At 47.4% G+C, this 13,937-nt stretch overlaps 1 protein-coding gene across 4 annotated transcripts in view; it reads right to left on the bottom strand.

Moving 5' to 3' along the window:
* Nucleotides 1-378: 378 nt before the first annotated feature.
* Nucleotides 379-13,937, bottom strand: part of LMO1 (LIM domain only 1) — a 103,870-nt gene continuing 90,311 nt past the window's right edge. For 3 of the 4 annotated variants that reach the window (XM_014954855.1, XM_014954853.1, XM_014954854.1), the window contains 2 exons: nucleotides 7,289-7,414; nucleotides 379-827 (listed from right to left, as the gene is read on the bottom strand). In XM_014954855.1, the coding sequence (XP_014810341.1) occupies nucleotides 722-827; nucleotides 7,289-7,414 (232 nt within the window). In that variant the 3' untranslated portion in view covers nucleotides 379-721. The remainder of the gene's footprint in view (nucleotides 828-7,288; nucleotides 7,415-13,937) is intronic. The other variant, XM_014954852.1, reaches the window with a different exon arrangement.

Genomic DNA, 13,937 nt, shown 5'->3' with positions numbered 1-13,937 from the left:
CACAGCTCCTCTCCTCCCACGCAGCAGGTCTTGGGAGACAGGTCCCCACATGGTTCAAGCATTTCTTCTTCTTCAAGATTTTCAAGCCCTGCCTGGATGCTCCTGAGTAACATGCTCTAGGCAATCCTGCTTCAGCAGGGGAGTTGGACTAGATGATCTCTATGGTCCCTTCCAACTCTAAAATTCAGTGAAATTCCCCCAGTCCGTGTGTGTGACCTCCTGCCCCTGCCCTTATTCCTGCAGCTTCCAGAGACGAGTGTATTTCTAATATATATTTCTAATATATATTTCTAATATATATTTCTAACAGTCTGCTCAACGCCAAGCACAGGAAATACAGGCTTTCACCACACGGGGAACAAACCACAGCAAGGACGACCAGGAAACATTCATAATTTTTAATTCACACCAGTAATAAAATTGCATTACATTTTTCATAAAATAAATGTTCCAGTTTATATACAGAAAACAGACTGTACAGAGCCCTCCCCCAGACCCCAAAAACTCACAAACATACAGGCAATGCAGTGCTCAGCTAAGCAGGCACAACTGTACATCTAAAATTGTAACTGCTTTGTGTTGGGGGGGAAAAAGTACTACAATGTATATAGTCCTCTCTGGACCAAGAATTAAAAAAATATTGCAGGCAAGCTGACAGGCGCCCTCGCTGCTGGCGCGGCCGGGCGCCCATCCCACAGTGCTTCAAGCAGAGCAGGGTTTGTTATTGGACCTGGGACTCGAAGCTCCCGTTCAGCTGCCCTTCCTCATAGTCCATCTGACACAAGATCATGTTGTTCTTCAGGAAAAATTTGTCTCCCACACAGAACCTGGAAGATAAAATGAAGTCATAGGTGTAAGTATGACCAGAGGTTAGAACAGGATGGGATGTGAGACACTTTGGGTCTGACGGTGACCTCAGGCATTGGAATGGGCTGCCCAGGGAGGTGGTGGAGGCACCATCCCTGGAGGTGTTCAAAAGACAGGTTGATGTAGTGCTGGGAGGTCTGGTTTAGTGATGATGCTCCTTGTTTGTTGTGTGGGTGTCTATTTTTGTCAGTCAGGTTGACGGTTGGACAAGATGATCTTTAAGGTCCCTTCCAACCTAGAAGATTGATTCTGTGATTCTGTGACTCTGGGGACCAGAGTTTGATACCCAGGTGCCCAGGAAATCCTGCAGGCTTCTCCCTGGCTCCCTTTCCCTGCACACACCCCTGGATTTTGCCATCCCTTTTCCTGGCACGACGATGCTCGACTCCCAGGCCACAGTTGTACAAAACAGCTTGGGAAAAAGAAAAGCAGCTGCTGGTCTCTGCCGGGTCTGGAGCCAGCAGCAGGAGCAGCTAAAGGATTTGTCCCTGCAGATGAGAGGTGTCCGATCTGCAGCTGGGAAATCAAACGGGTGATATTACACAGAGACTATTTGAAGTTTTTGCTGGTATCCACATTTCCACGGTTCCCTCGGGTGAGGCAGTATTTACACTAATTTCCAGGCAAGGACTGGCTATTAAGTCCTTCCTCACCCCCTTGTGTACCGTGCGGAACAATAAACAGAAATTTCCTGGTGGCTGGACTCCTAACCTTTATCTTCATTGAGCGAAGGGCACTGCTCTCTATATACCATGTAAATTGTTCTGTTTGTCTTGAAGTTGACAGAGAGGCTTGTGATATTTAACAATTTTATTTGACCATTAAGGTCAAAAAAGTTCCACATATAAGATCTGAAAGGTGTGAATTGACAGCCAATAGCTTTTTCCACCCTGCCTGCTTGCTCAAGAATCAGAAGCTAATCTTAACTTCTTAAGATAACAAATAACGCTCTTTGCACCCAATTCAGGGGCTGGTTTTTGTCCATCACGAAAGCAGGGCAATGACAGACCAGAGCTCAGGGCTGTGCCTCCCTGCCCCAGTGGCAGAGTCTTAAATCAGCCCCAGGTCCCTAAAGCAGAGAATCACCCCAGCCCCTGTGCCAAAAGGCAGCTCTGAACCCAGAGGAACAGGTAGGTACCAGCCTCTGGGCTTTGAAGGAAGATCCGTGGAGATGACCCCCATCCTCAGGAGACTTAGCAGACCTCAAATGCCCATTTCCTCTGCTCCCAGGCAGAGCTTTGGCAGAGACATCACCTACTCCTTGTCAAAAACGCTTTCTATATTTGTAACTTAGGCAGCTTTGGGCTGAACATCTCCATAAATTGGAATGTTTTTGGCTACAGCAACAGCATCGATCATTTTAGAGCCCCTTTCTAGGTCTGACATGGGCACAAGTTTTCTCCAACTGGACACCTGCAAATAAGCTGATTAATTTGCCAAGTCAGTACAGAGAGAACCGGGCATTGGTTCTCACTTTATATGGTTTCACTGGAGACCGTCCATCATCTTCCCTCTGTGGCACATGCCTTAGTAGTCCTGAAATTCAACCTTTTTTTTTTGTACATTAAAAAGCTAAAAATTAATATCAATTTAAGTTAATGGCTTTTATGCTAAAAAACTGTATTGCACACACACTCCTTAACACCATCTTCCCCACCAGTAGGTTTACTCACTATAAATAACAGACACAGCTGTTTGCTTTTCGCTACTTATCCCTACCTTAAGTACAATATTAATCTCCAGGAGGAGAAATGCAAAAATTACTCTTGCCACCAGCACCCCCAACAGCTGTCTCATGCCAAACCTGGTTTGGGTCTAGAGGAGCCAAAAGAGGAGTTAGAGACCTAGGGAGCTGTGGGCAGTGTGTGTGTGTGAGCACATGGGAACAAAAATGCAGAGCAGGGGCACCCTGAGACCCTGCGAATCACAGAATCATAGAATTGTCCAGGTTGGAAGGGACCTTTAAGATCATCTAGTCCAACCATCAACCTAACTCTGATAAAAAACATCACTAAACCATGTCACTAAGCACCATGTCAACCCGTCTTTTGAATACCTCCAGGGATAGTGCCTCAACCACTGCCCAAGGCTTAAGAACCCTTTCGGTGTGAACATTTTTCCTAATATCCAATCTGAACCTCCCCTGGTGCAACTTGAGGCCATTTCCTCTTGTCCTGTTGCCTGTTCCTTGGGAGAAGAGACCGACCATCCCTGGCTACGCCCTCCTTTCAGGGAGTTGGAGAGAGAAGTTTGGGAAGAAAGCCTTGATTCACGGGAAAGGCGACTATTTCTTTCTACCTGCCCGTTCTGCAAACCCAGCAGTAAACTGGCATCTCTTCAGCTGATGCATCCCAACTAGAGACGGAGGATCTCTTGGGATGGCTTCAGAGGCAGCCCCACGTGTCCCAGCCCTCAGCTCTCTTGGGAGCGAGACATGGTACCGCACTGCCGGCCCCTGGCTCAGAGCAGGGCTGTCACAGAGCTCAAACCTACGCCCTCCTTTCAGGGAGTTGGAGAGAGAAGTTTGGGAAGAAAGCCTTGATTCACGGGAAAGGCGACTATTTCTTTCTACCTGCCCGTTCTGCAAACCCAGCAGTAAACTGGCATCTCTTCAGCTGATGCATCCCAACTAGAGACGGAGGATCTCTTGGGATGGCTTCAGAGGCAGCCCCACGTGTCCCAGCCCTCAGCTCTCTTGGGAGCGAGACATGGTACCGCACTGCCGGCCCCTGGCTCAGAGCAGGGCTGTCACAGAGCTCAAACAGCTCATCAAGTTCCAGCAAGGAACAGGTGCTGAACCTACCCTGCCATTTCTATGGGGTTTCTTTCATCATTTCTATTATTTTCTTCCAAGCAAAACCACATTTTAGATAATGGGAGCACAAGCAGCTGGATTTCCTGCAACCCTCGTAATACTGACCTATCAGCCGGTTACAGCCGTGGCCAACTTTTATTCAGTATTGTGACAAGGCAGCTCATCAAGTTCCAGCAAGGAACAGGTGCTGAACCTACCCTGCCATTTCTATGGGGTTTCTTTCATCATTTCTATTATTTTCTTCCAAGCAAAACCACATTTTAGATAATGGGAGCACAAGCAGCTGGATTTCCTGCAACCCTCGTAATACTGACCTATCAGCCGGTTACAGCCGTGGCCAACTTTTATTCAGTATTGTGACAAGGCAACGTTGACCTTATAACAGTTTTAAGCACAGTAGGCTGAGTAGCATTACAGGACTTGCTGCAAACCTGATGTTTTGGAGCTAATGAAAACACTGCATACTCAGTGAAAATATTGGAGATTTTGCTGTGATGGATTTAACGCGCTGCACAGAGAGAGTCTCGCTATAGAAGGGCAAGTAAGCTGGAAGAGAACTACAGAAAGGTCTTCACAATCAAATCTTTTCATAGCTGAAGAACGAGGTGCAGTTTCAAATGGGGTTTCCGATTCAGAAACCAGTTTTGGCATTCAGCTCTGCAATTCTGTCTTTAGCGTTACTTAAACTCATTGTTCTTGGTCCAGCTTCCAATGTCATCTGTTACAGCAGCACTGCCACTCTGCCCGTTCAGGCCAAAATCTCTAGGGGATAAGTCATAAAAGTTTGTTATTTTTGGCTGAGATCAGAAGGCTGCAATCTACACGTAGCTCAGCCCATCTTTCAGAAAAAACTCAGCTCCCCCCCAAACTGGGCAAATCCCCTGTGCATCAAAGCGTGACTCTGCCAGAATGGGGGATTACCTGCGCTCTCCTGCCAGGCACCCACAGCACAGGGAGGCTGTTTTAAGGGCAGAGTGGGACCACACTTTGCACTGAGTGCAGTGACAGAGTTAGCAATTGCAGAAGGGAGAGAGAGAGCAAAGTGCTTTGGAGCCTTTGCAATAAAAGGTGAAATTTAAAAGGGCTACAAAGATGATTCAAGGATTGGAGCATCTCCCTTATGGAGAAAGACTGAGAGAGCTGGGATTCTTTAGTCTGGAGAAGAGAAGGCTGAGGGGAGACCTTATTAATGCCGACAAGTATCTCAAGGGCGGGCTGAGGGAGGAGGGAACCAGACTCTTCTCAGTAGTTGCCAGTGAGAGGACAAGGGGCAACGGGCACAAGTTGGAACATAAAGGGCTCCACTTGAATATGAGGAAAAACTTTTTCACGGTGAGGGTGACAGAGCCCTGGAACAGGCTGCCCAGGGAGGGTGTGGAGTCCCCTTCTCTGGAGATTTTCAAGCCCCGCCTGGATGCTCCTGAGTAACATGCTCTAGCTCTAGGCAATCCTGCTTCAGCAGGGGAGTTGGACTAGATGATCTCTATGGTCCCTTCCAACTCTAAAAATTCAGTGAAATGCAGTGAAATTCCTGAAAATGAAAGTCAGGCGGTACTAAGACTTTTTTGTGAGAGGAGCTAGGGTAAAGTAGGGGTTTAATGACAAATACTCATCCTATGGACTCCAGGGCCAACCCAGCACTCCTGCCTGTGCAGCCCAGAGCCACCACTCACCTCTGCCAGAAGGGACATGCGAGATGCTCTAACCCTGTTATCGGTGTGGATTTTGGGAGCACCCCCTCCCTGGGCAGGCTGAAGAAAGCCGAGCCTGAGGGCTGAGCCTGGCAGCACCCTGAAACCCTTCTGAGTCTGGAGACAAACCCCACAACCAACCAGCACCTTCAGCTGTGTGAAAGCAGACCGTCACTGAAAGGGTTATCAGCCATTGGAAGGGGCTGCCCAGGGAGGTGGTTGAGGCCCCATCCCTGGAGGTGTTCAAAAGACAGGTTGATGTAGTGCTGGGAGGTATGGTTTAGTGATGATGCTCCTTGTTTGTTGTGCGGTGTCTGTTTTTGTCAGTCAGGTTGACGGTTGGACAAGATGATCTTTAAGGTCCCTTCCAACCTAGAAGATTCTGTGATTCTGTGATTCTGTCTCCTATCAGCTCTGCAAACAGTCGCATGCTGCCGAGCGGGAATCACAGCTGCCGCAGGAGCATGGTAAAGAGTGGCAAAACAAGACTGGGCAACCAAAAAAACTTAGCGTGGCTTCCAGAAAAGAGCTCAAGGCTGGGAGCCACTAGATGTCACTGCCGCCTCGGCGCTGCCACCGCGCCAGTGGGCTCCTCCAATATTAATAGCAGAGTTTTCTACCTTGAACAGACACCGCCTCAGCCTTCAATAACCTGAATGAGTAAAGCCACCTGAGCTACAAACAGCTCACCCCATTCTCCTCTTCCACACTGTGGCACCAAACAGCCACAACCCCGTTCATCTCCCTATACTGAGCCACTGCCAGAGGGCACGGAAGGAGAATCAGACCCCAGTTTGCATGGTCTCCTGAGTTTAGTGGGAAAGGTGGCAGGGGCTTGCATCCACACGTGCACGGTGTATGACTACTTCATTAGAAATCCCACTGTGAAGTCTGTTCTTGGGCGAGCAATGAATTTGTAAGTTAGGCTTTTAGCTGGACTTTCAGAGAATTGGGTTCTCCATCTTCCCACAAGTTTTGTCATCTCTCTCATGCCTTCACGTGGGATGAAGCATTGCCTCCTAATTTCTTCCTTCAATCACAAGGCCAGAAGAGGAGCCCCAGCACAGCCCTTGGGCCCTGGGCAGTCACTACAGCCCAACTAAGCAAGCAGCAAGAACAAGCACTTTCAGGCCTGCCTTAGACAAGGTGGATAGATGCATTAGAAGGTGACACTGTATCACGTCTGTCTCTGGGGGCTTCCATTCTGCCTACAATGACCAACAAACAGGGTGCTGGGAAGATTTTTCACAGCCCTCCCAGAATCAGCTGGCTACAGGTAGCCAAAGTGAAAACTTTTTGCATGACCCTTTATTATACTCCTTGATGTGCATTTTCCACTGGGTAAAACCCAGCAGAAATAGACAAGCCCCACTCAGAATTACACCACCAAGATCCTCTGTTAATTACACAACAACTAAAGGGATTTGTTCCTAGCGGTGGAAAGGGCTTATTTAGAGCGTTTTTCTCCATCCCATCCCTTCTCTTCCTCTTCCTTCTTTATTGTCCCTAGTTTTGAGCCTGTCAGAAACCTGATTTAAGCAAAATAACCTCAGTTTGCCGGAGAAGGTCCAGTCTCCATCATCTGCGTTCTGCAAAGAGGGTAGATCCTGAAAGGATGCTGAAGCAGTTTGTTTTATTCAGCAGCAGCTGTGCCGTGTACAACCGTGGCCAGATCTGCAGTCTGTGTGCCCCCCCTCTTTTCCCCCCCAACTCCCACCAGCTCCAAGGGGATTTGCAGTAAAGGGGCTACAGGTACTCACATGCATCCCCCGGGTCAGCCTAATAACCCAGCCCAAGCCACGCCAGCAGGCTGTGAGCCCCCGACAGGTAGCGTGGATCAAACGTTTCCCCCCCTATTTTGCAGGCAAAGGTATAAATTAGTTTGTGTTTGTGTGTATAATAACCGTGTCCTCACCGCTGGTTGCAGAGCTGACAGGCAAAGCAGTCCAAATGGTAAACATTATCTCTGGCCCTCATCACCATCTCAAAGGCAGGGATCAGTTTACTGCAGGCAGCACAATTCCCGGTGGTACCAAAGAGCCTGCCAAAGAAGCACAATCATTAGAAGCCATTTTAATTAAATGGTGGAAGGACTAATTAAGTGTAATTAGCAGTATCAAATACTGTATTGCACCAATAAATAGAAGTTGCAGTCTCCATTTCGCTGACCAACCAGTGTGCAGGAACTTGGGATAAAACTGCCTGGTGAGCAGGCTCCGATTGTCGAGACGAAACTTCATTTGGTTTTGCGAGCCTAGGGCTAATTTGCTGTCTAATGGACAAAAGCATTAAACACTTGGAGCACTATTTTGGGGCTCACAAAATTTCAGTCAAAAACTATCTGCCTTCTCTGCAGCAGTGGGGTAGGTGCCCGGAGCTGCTCGTCCTCCTCGGCATGTGCTTGCCCCGTCTGTGCTCACCCACAACCTCGTGGAGGGAGGCAGGCTGGCCACCTCTCGCACACAAAATTTCAGTCAAAAACTATCTATCTGCCTCTCTGCAGTGGTGGGGTAGGTGCCCGGAGCTGCTCGTCCTCCTCGGCATGTGCTTGCCCCGTCTGTGCTCACCCACAACCTCATGGAGGGAGGCAAGCTGGCCACCTCTCGTGGTGAGATGGAGAAGACCTGCCAGCTTTGCCAACCCTGGCCGGCACTGCCATCATATAATTCAGGAAGAACCTCGCTTACCTGCTGTTTAAAGCTAAAAAAGGACAATTTCTCAACAGCATTTTGCAAGGCATCTCGGAGAGCAAGCCCTCCTCCCACCTCCCCGTCCCTCCCGGGAGCCAGCTAAGCCCTTCCACCCAGGCCCGAACAGTATGCTCAGCCGTTCCACTTCAGCTCCCCTGTCCTCCAGGACAGCCCTTCAGCACTGGAAGCTTTGCCATTTTCATCTTGGCTTTCACTATCTGTCTCCCCAGATGTCTGCTGCTGTTACAGCTCCCGCCGGGGGACTCAACCAAGACCGCGGCATGGGATTGTTCAGCCTGGAGAAGAGAAGGCTCCGGGGAGACCTTAGAGCGGCCTTTCAATACCTGAAGGGTGCCTATAGAAGAGCTGGGGAGGGACTCTTTGCCAGGAGGTGTAATGATAGGACAAGGGGAAACGGTTTTAAATTGGAAGAAAAAAGATTCAGATTAGATCTCAGGAAGAAATTTTTTACTCTGAGGGTGGTGAGACACTGGAACAGGTTGCCCAGAGAAGCTGTGGCTGCCCCATCCCTGGAGGGGTTCAAGGCCAGGCTGGATGGGGCCTTGAGCAACCTGCTCTAGTGGGAGGTGTCCCTGCCCATGGCAGGGGGGTTGGAACTCGTGATCTTTGAGGTCCCTTCCAACCCAAACCATTCTATGATTCTGTGATCCTTCCCCCGGCCTCCTTCTCCAAGACGTCCCCGCAGAGGCCTGCGGGCGCCAGGGGCAGCAGGCCGCTCGCACGAACCCACCGGGACACAAATCACCAGGCCGACAAAACCAAGTTTCACCTGAGACTGCGGTCAACACGTGTGTGGTTACGTTACTTTGCTTAGGAGATTATAAAAATTGTATTCTTGGGGCGGCGAGCCTCCAGAGGCACAGCTCCTGCTGACCCTGAGCACTGCGCACGCAACGCCTCGCTGCCCCCAGACAGATTCGGGCTCATTTCAGAGCCATTGGTTCTGGCTGATTCCACAACAGGCAGGATGAGAAGCATCGGGAAAATCTATAACCAATTTCTAAACCTGCAATTTGCCAAGCTAATCCATACTAATTATTGCCGGCCAGTAATTGTGAATTAAAACGCCCAGCAATGTTATAGAAACCTCCACGCAACTCTCCCAGCCGCCCACAGCACCGTGCTGCCGCAGTCAGCCTGCTCTCCAGATATAAAAAAAGGCCACCCTTGTGTTTCGTGAGAAGTGGTATCAGTGGTCCTTCATTATGCCTGGCTGGAAAACCCCAAGACTTCCCATGAAGAAGCAGCACTACCTTGTCCCTGAAAGTTAAACAACGCAAACCAAATGGAAACACGTGTGTTGTAATGGGGCAGGACAGAAAAGCAGAATCACAGAATCATCTAGGCTGGAAGAGACCCTCGGGATCATCGAGTCCAACCATCTACCCTACTCTAAAGTTCTCCCCTACACCATATCCCCCAACACCACATCTAAACGGTTCTTAAACACAGCCAGGGGTGGGGACTCAACCACCTCCCTGGGCAGCCTATTCCAACGCCCGACCACTCTCTCTGTGAAGAATTGTTTCCTAATGCCAGAATTGTTTCCTAATGTCCAGAATTGTTTCCTAATGTCCAGTACTGACATTTCTTCCCCTAAGATCCATCACATCAGGGCTGAAGGGCAGAGCAAAATCCCAGCCATGAGGTTTGCACTGGCAAACTCAGACCATGTAATCGGTAACGGGGCAGCCCCTTTCTCCCTGCGAGGGGGCTCTGGCTGGCTCCTGCCCCCCCAGGCAGGCAGGGCAGGCAGCTGAGCACATGGTTTGGCTGCCTAATGCCAGCAGACAGGACTGAAATAACGTGGCACTGAAAAGCATACAGGTCTCCACCCTGAGACACCCTGGCTCTCATTCAGCACCCGCTCACAAATCAAGCCATTAATACAGACATCCCTCCTTCCCTCCCTCCCTCCCCCAACGTAGCTGCCCCCTTCTATGGTACCACACTTGGGCACAGCAAAACCTGACAGCTTTTGTCGGGGTTTTGCCATTTTCCATAAAACCAGGCATCCGTTTTTTAGAGTACCCAAGTCACAGCAAACTCAAAAAATGAGTCCAATACGTGTTAGGCAGGGAAAGTGGGAGGTTAATCCTAGATTTGCTCTGTGCCCAGCGCTGCTACATGCACAAGTATAAAATATCCATTATTCATTAGCATCACAGTTGTGTGGAGCTCAATCTAGATTAAACAAAATAAAGGGGCCCCAGACAGCACCATTTGCATTGTTAAGCAGGCGCTTTTCTTCAGCCTTCAAATAGGAGACTTTTCTAAATGGAAATGATGGGGAAATTTGGACAGATGTTCACTTAACTATTTAAACAGTTAGCTTAAGAAACATGAAAAATGTATTTGGCATCGTATTCACCTGTCTCCTTTCAGGGGTTTTGGGGGTAAACCAATTGTTAAACAGCTTTGACTGTTTGCATAAGATCTGAAGCTTATGTTCTGTCCAGCTGAAATCGTGTTGCCGTCTAATGTCTACATAAACGTAGCTTCCAGCTAGTCAGTGTGCTAATCTTTTTCTCTTCTATCAAGTTTCACAGTCCTCCATACCCTCCCTTTCCCAACAGATGAACATTTCACACTTATTCTAGCACTTCCTAATTTTAATCTGCTTTTCAGGGAGTGATTTAGAGCCCTGTATATTCACCATGCTTCTAAAAATACGCTGTAACTTGTAGCTCAGTGAACATGATTATTATTATTTTTTTTTAATCTGCTGGAAGAAAAAGCGAAATGAACACAGATTTCTGCCTTTTGTGTTTGCTTGTAAAAAACCTGCCACCTCTGATACCTACTTACCCAGAAGCTACTTGGGCTGAAACTTTCTGAGGTGGGGAGCTTAACGTTGCTGGAGGAGGGAGAGAAGACAAGGAGCAGGAGGAAAATCTTCCACCCCGAGCCCCATCTGTGGTTAAATTTAAAATAACCCCACAAGAACAAACTGATCGGCATTCTGTCCCCCAGACACCTTCGTAACAGATGCAATACTCACTCACAGATTCATGCACACAAACTTGAAGTGCATTAGAAAAAAATCTATCAGAAGATGCTCAGCATCTACTTACCAGCTTGGCGCCATTGGCATAAAAGAAGCTGGAAATACAGAAAGGTTTCCGTTTCAGAAGTTGTTTTGCTTCTTCTAAAAAACCCATTTTTTAACTTCAAAGGGAGGTGAAAAAAGGCAACAATTTTAAAGTACAGATTTACTCCCCCTTATGTAACAGGAAGACCTAGCCAGCTTGTAAATAAGCATAGACTATGCAGATTTAAAATTTAGCACAATTAAACTTTTACCCTGTGGTAGTAATTATGTTTAATGGGTCTTAGCCTGAACTTAACCATGTCTATTGTTGTCAGCCAGTCTAAAAGCAGGAGTTTGTCCAAGGACAATTTTCTGTAGTTTATAGGCACACTAAAAACCCTGCTACGCACTGTTCTCATTGGCCATTGATGTCAGTGTGTATAGTAGAAATTAAAGCTAATTGGCATACAGGAGCAGCAGTGAATGCAAATGAATTAATGGGAAAAGAAGGGAGCGCTCCTGGAAGTGGTAGGCAACTGTTGAAGGGTGCTTTTTATGTAGTCTTCTCAGGGCTAAAGAGTAGTCTTCTGCCCAGTGATCCAGACCTCACCAGCTCCGTAAATACACCTGAAGTTAATTCAAACTACAGCAACGTCAACAACACCCTGCAGGTTTTTTGGGGAAAAAAAAAGAACGGTACAAGGGTCCTTACTGCAGGGAAAACAGGAAGAAACTTCTCACATGAACACATTGAGTTTAGCACCTTTCAACAGATTTTTCCTTCTCTGACCAAAATGTGCAGAGTGGCTAAACTGAGAACCTGATTGCCTATTTCTGTCACCACTAGAAACAACAATCTGTTTTAGTCATTGCCTACAAGGAGAGAATTCCCCTTTCTTCTCTTCTCTTTGGTCTGGTGTCTCACTAGCTAGCAGTCTGCAATCAAGAAAGAAGGAGAAAACCTCCCCTCCACAGAAAGAGTGAGAATCTTGGAGCAGGACAGGCGCATATAAATAATGAGTGGTACAGAAAGGATAGCTTGGAAGTGTCAATCAGATTTTTTTTTAAACACAAGAACAAGATAAGTTCAAAATTAAACAGCTGAGTTGAGACTGATAATTCCCCAAAACAAGAGGCTTTGTCAACACTGAAATGTAAGAATTATGAGTTGGAAAAGGACTAAACACTTACCTATGGATAAATATCTACATTTGTAGATATTGTGTATGCCTACGTGTTTATGCATTTGTATGTCCAGATTATCTGGATATAAAAGCTTTTGAAGAGCTACCAAACCCCATGCTCATATCCTCTCTAGGTGGTAGGTGAAGTAGGTCTTCCCATACACCTTCCCTGTATGCCTGCTGCCATTCATTTCCTAGCACCATAAGGACCTGCTGTAGAAGATGACTTGCTTTACGTACCTGAAACTGATCATCCTGAAAAAAAAAAAGGTTTTGCTTCTACTATTTGAAACAAACCAACAACTAGTCTTCCAGGGAGGATGGCTTTAACAGCTTGCAATCAGTATTTTTCCCATCTGTGGATATTAGAAATTTGCTGAGCTACGAGTCTGATTTGACCAAAGTACTGAATATGCCAATAATTACAAGGAAAACCTGAACGCCACTTAAAAGATAAAAAGAATAAGCTTAAAAGCAACTTCAGACTCGAGATTCTCTACTCCCCTGTAATCAGTGTTTGTGTAATATCCAGAGAAAGTCTTAGTGATAGGAGTTTCAGCACGGTAAATACATATTAGCTGGTGCACCTTCCTATCCAGGACACCGTTCTCAGTGCTGCAGTGGGAAGTCACGTCAGCTGAAGGAAAGGGAATGCATTTTGATACTAATGAAGTTGGTCAAGCTGTCCTCTCACGAAGCCTTCAAGTTCAATCCCAAAGGATTTACATCTTGCATGCCAGAGGGTTTGGCATTCATGGATAGCATAGCAGGAGGAGCATGATACAAAAAAGCCCTCTGGGTCAAGTGACCACACTAGTTCAGAGATTACTGAGCATAAACTTCAAGGGCATTCAGTTGAAGAATACATCTGATTGTTCACTTACTTTTACTCCTTTGGTCTCTCCCTCCTGGGGGAGGGAGTCCTGGTGGGACTAGGACTCTTAGCAGGTAGGAGAGGTCCTCCTGCCCTGCCCTCACCTTCTTTATGGTATAACTGGAGCCACCGACCTTAAAATCCACCGTGGCTGTCCCTGGCACTGTTGAACACACGTGCAACAACATCCTTTTAGGGGAGTTTAAAAAACAGCAGTCAGAAAACTGCAAGGTTGAAAGTGCTAGAGGCCTGCTAGTATACCACAACCAGGAAGAATTCCTCCCCATAACGTTTCCTCCTCACTGGGAGGTTGTGGAGAAGGAAAAAAAAAAAGAAAAAGCAAGTGGACAAACCAAGCATTGCTTGTTTATCCTGAAAGGCATGGGCTGTGAGAAACTCCTGGACCAGCTACTACTGAGAAAAAAAGTCTGCTTTAACAACACAAAGCCCAGCAATGTTGCCAAGACACACTGTATTTTGAGCCTAATTAATCCTCCTTAATGTGTAGAGAGTGTTGAAGTGAGGGTATCCTACGTAGCAAGCAAGATGCTCCCTGTCGCGATGCAAGAACAGCACTTCAGTTTAGCAACATTTCTAGGCTCTGAGCAGACACCACTCCTTCAGCCACACTTGCATTTATAGAATCATAGAATCATAGAATTGCCCAGGCCGGAAGGGACCTCCAAAGGCCATCTAGTCCGCCCCCCCCGCAGTCAGCAGGGACACCCCCAACTAGACCAGGTTGCCCAGGGCCTCGTCGAGCC

The sequence above is a fragment of the Calidris pugnax genome, unplaced genomic scaffold (assembly GCF_001431845.1).
Source record: "Calidris pugnax isolate Ruff unplaced genomic scaffold, ASM143184v1 scaffold186, whole genome shotgun sequence".
Lineage (NCBI taxonomy): Eukaryota > Metazoa > Chordata > Aves > Charadriiformes > Scolopacidae > Calidris > Calidris pugnax.
This window is presented reverse-complemented; position numbering and strand designations above follow the sequence as displayed.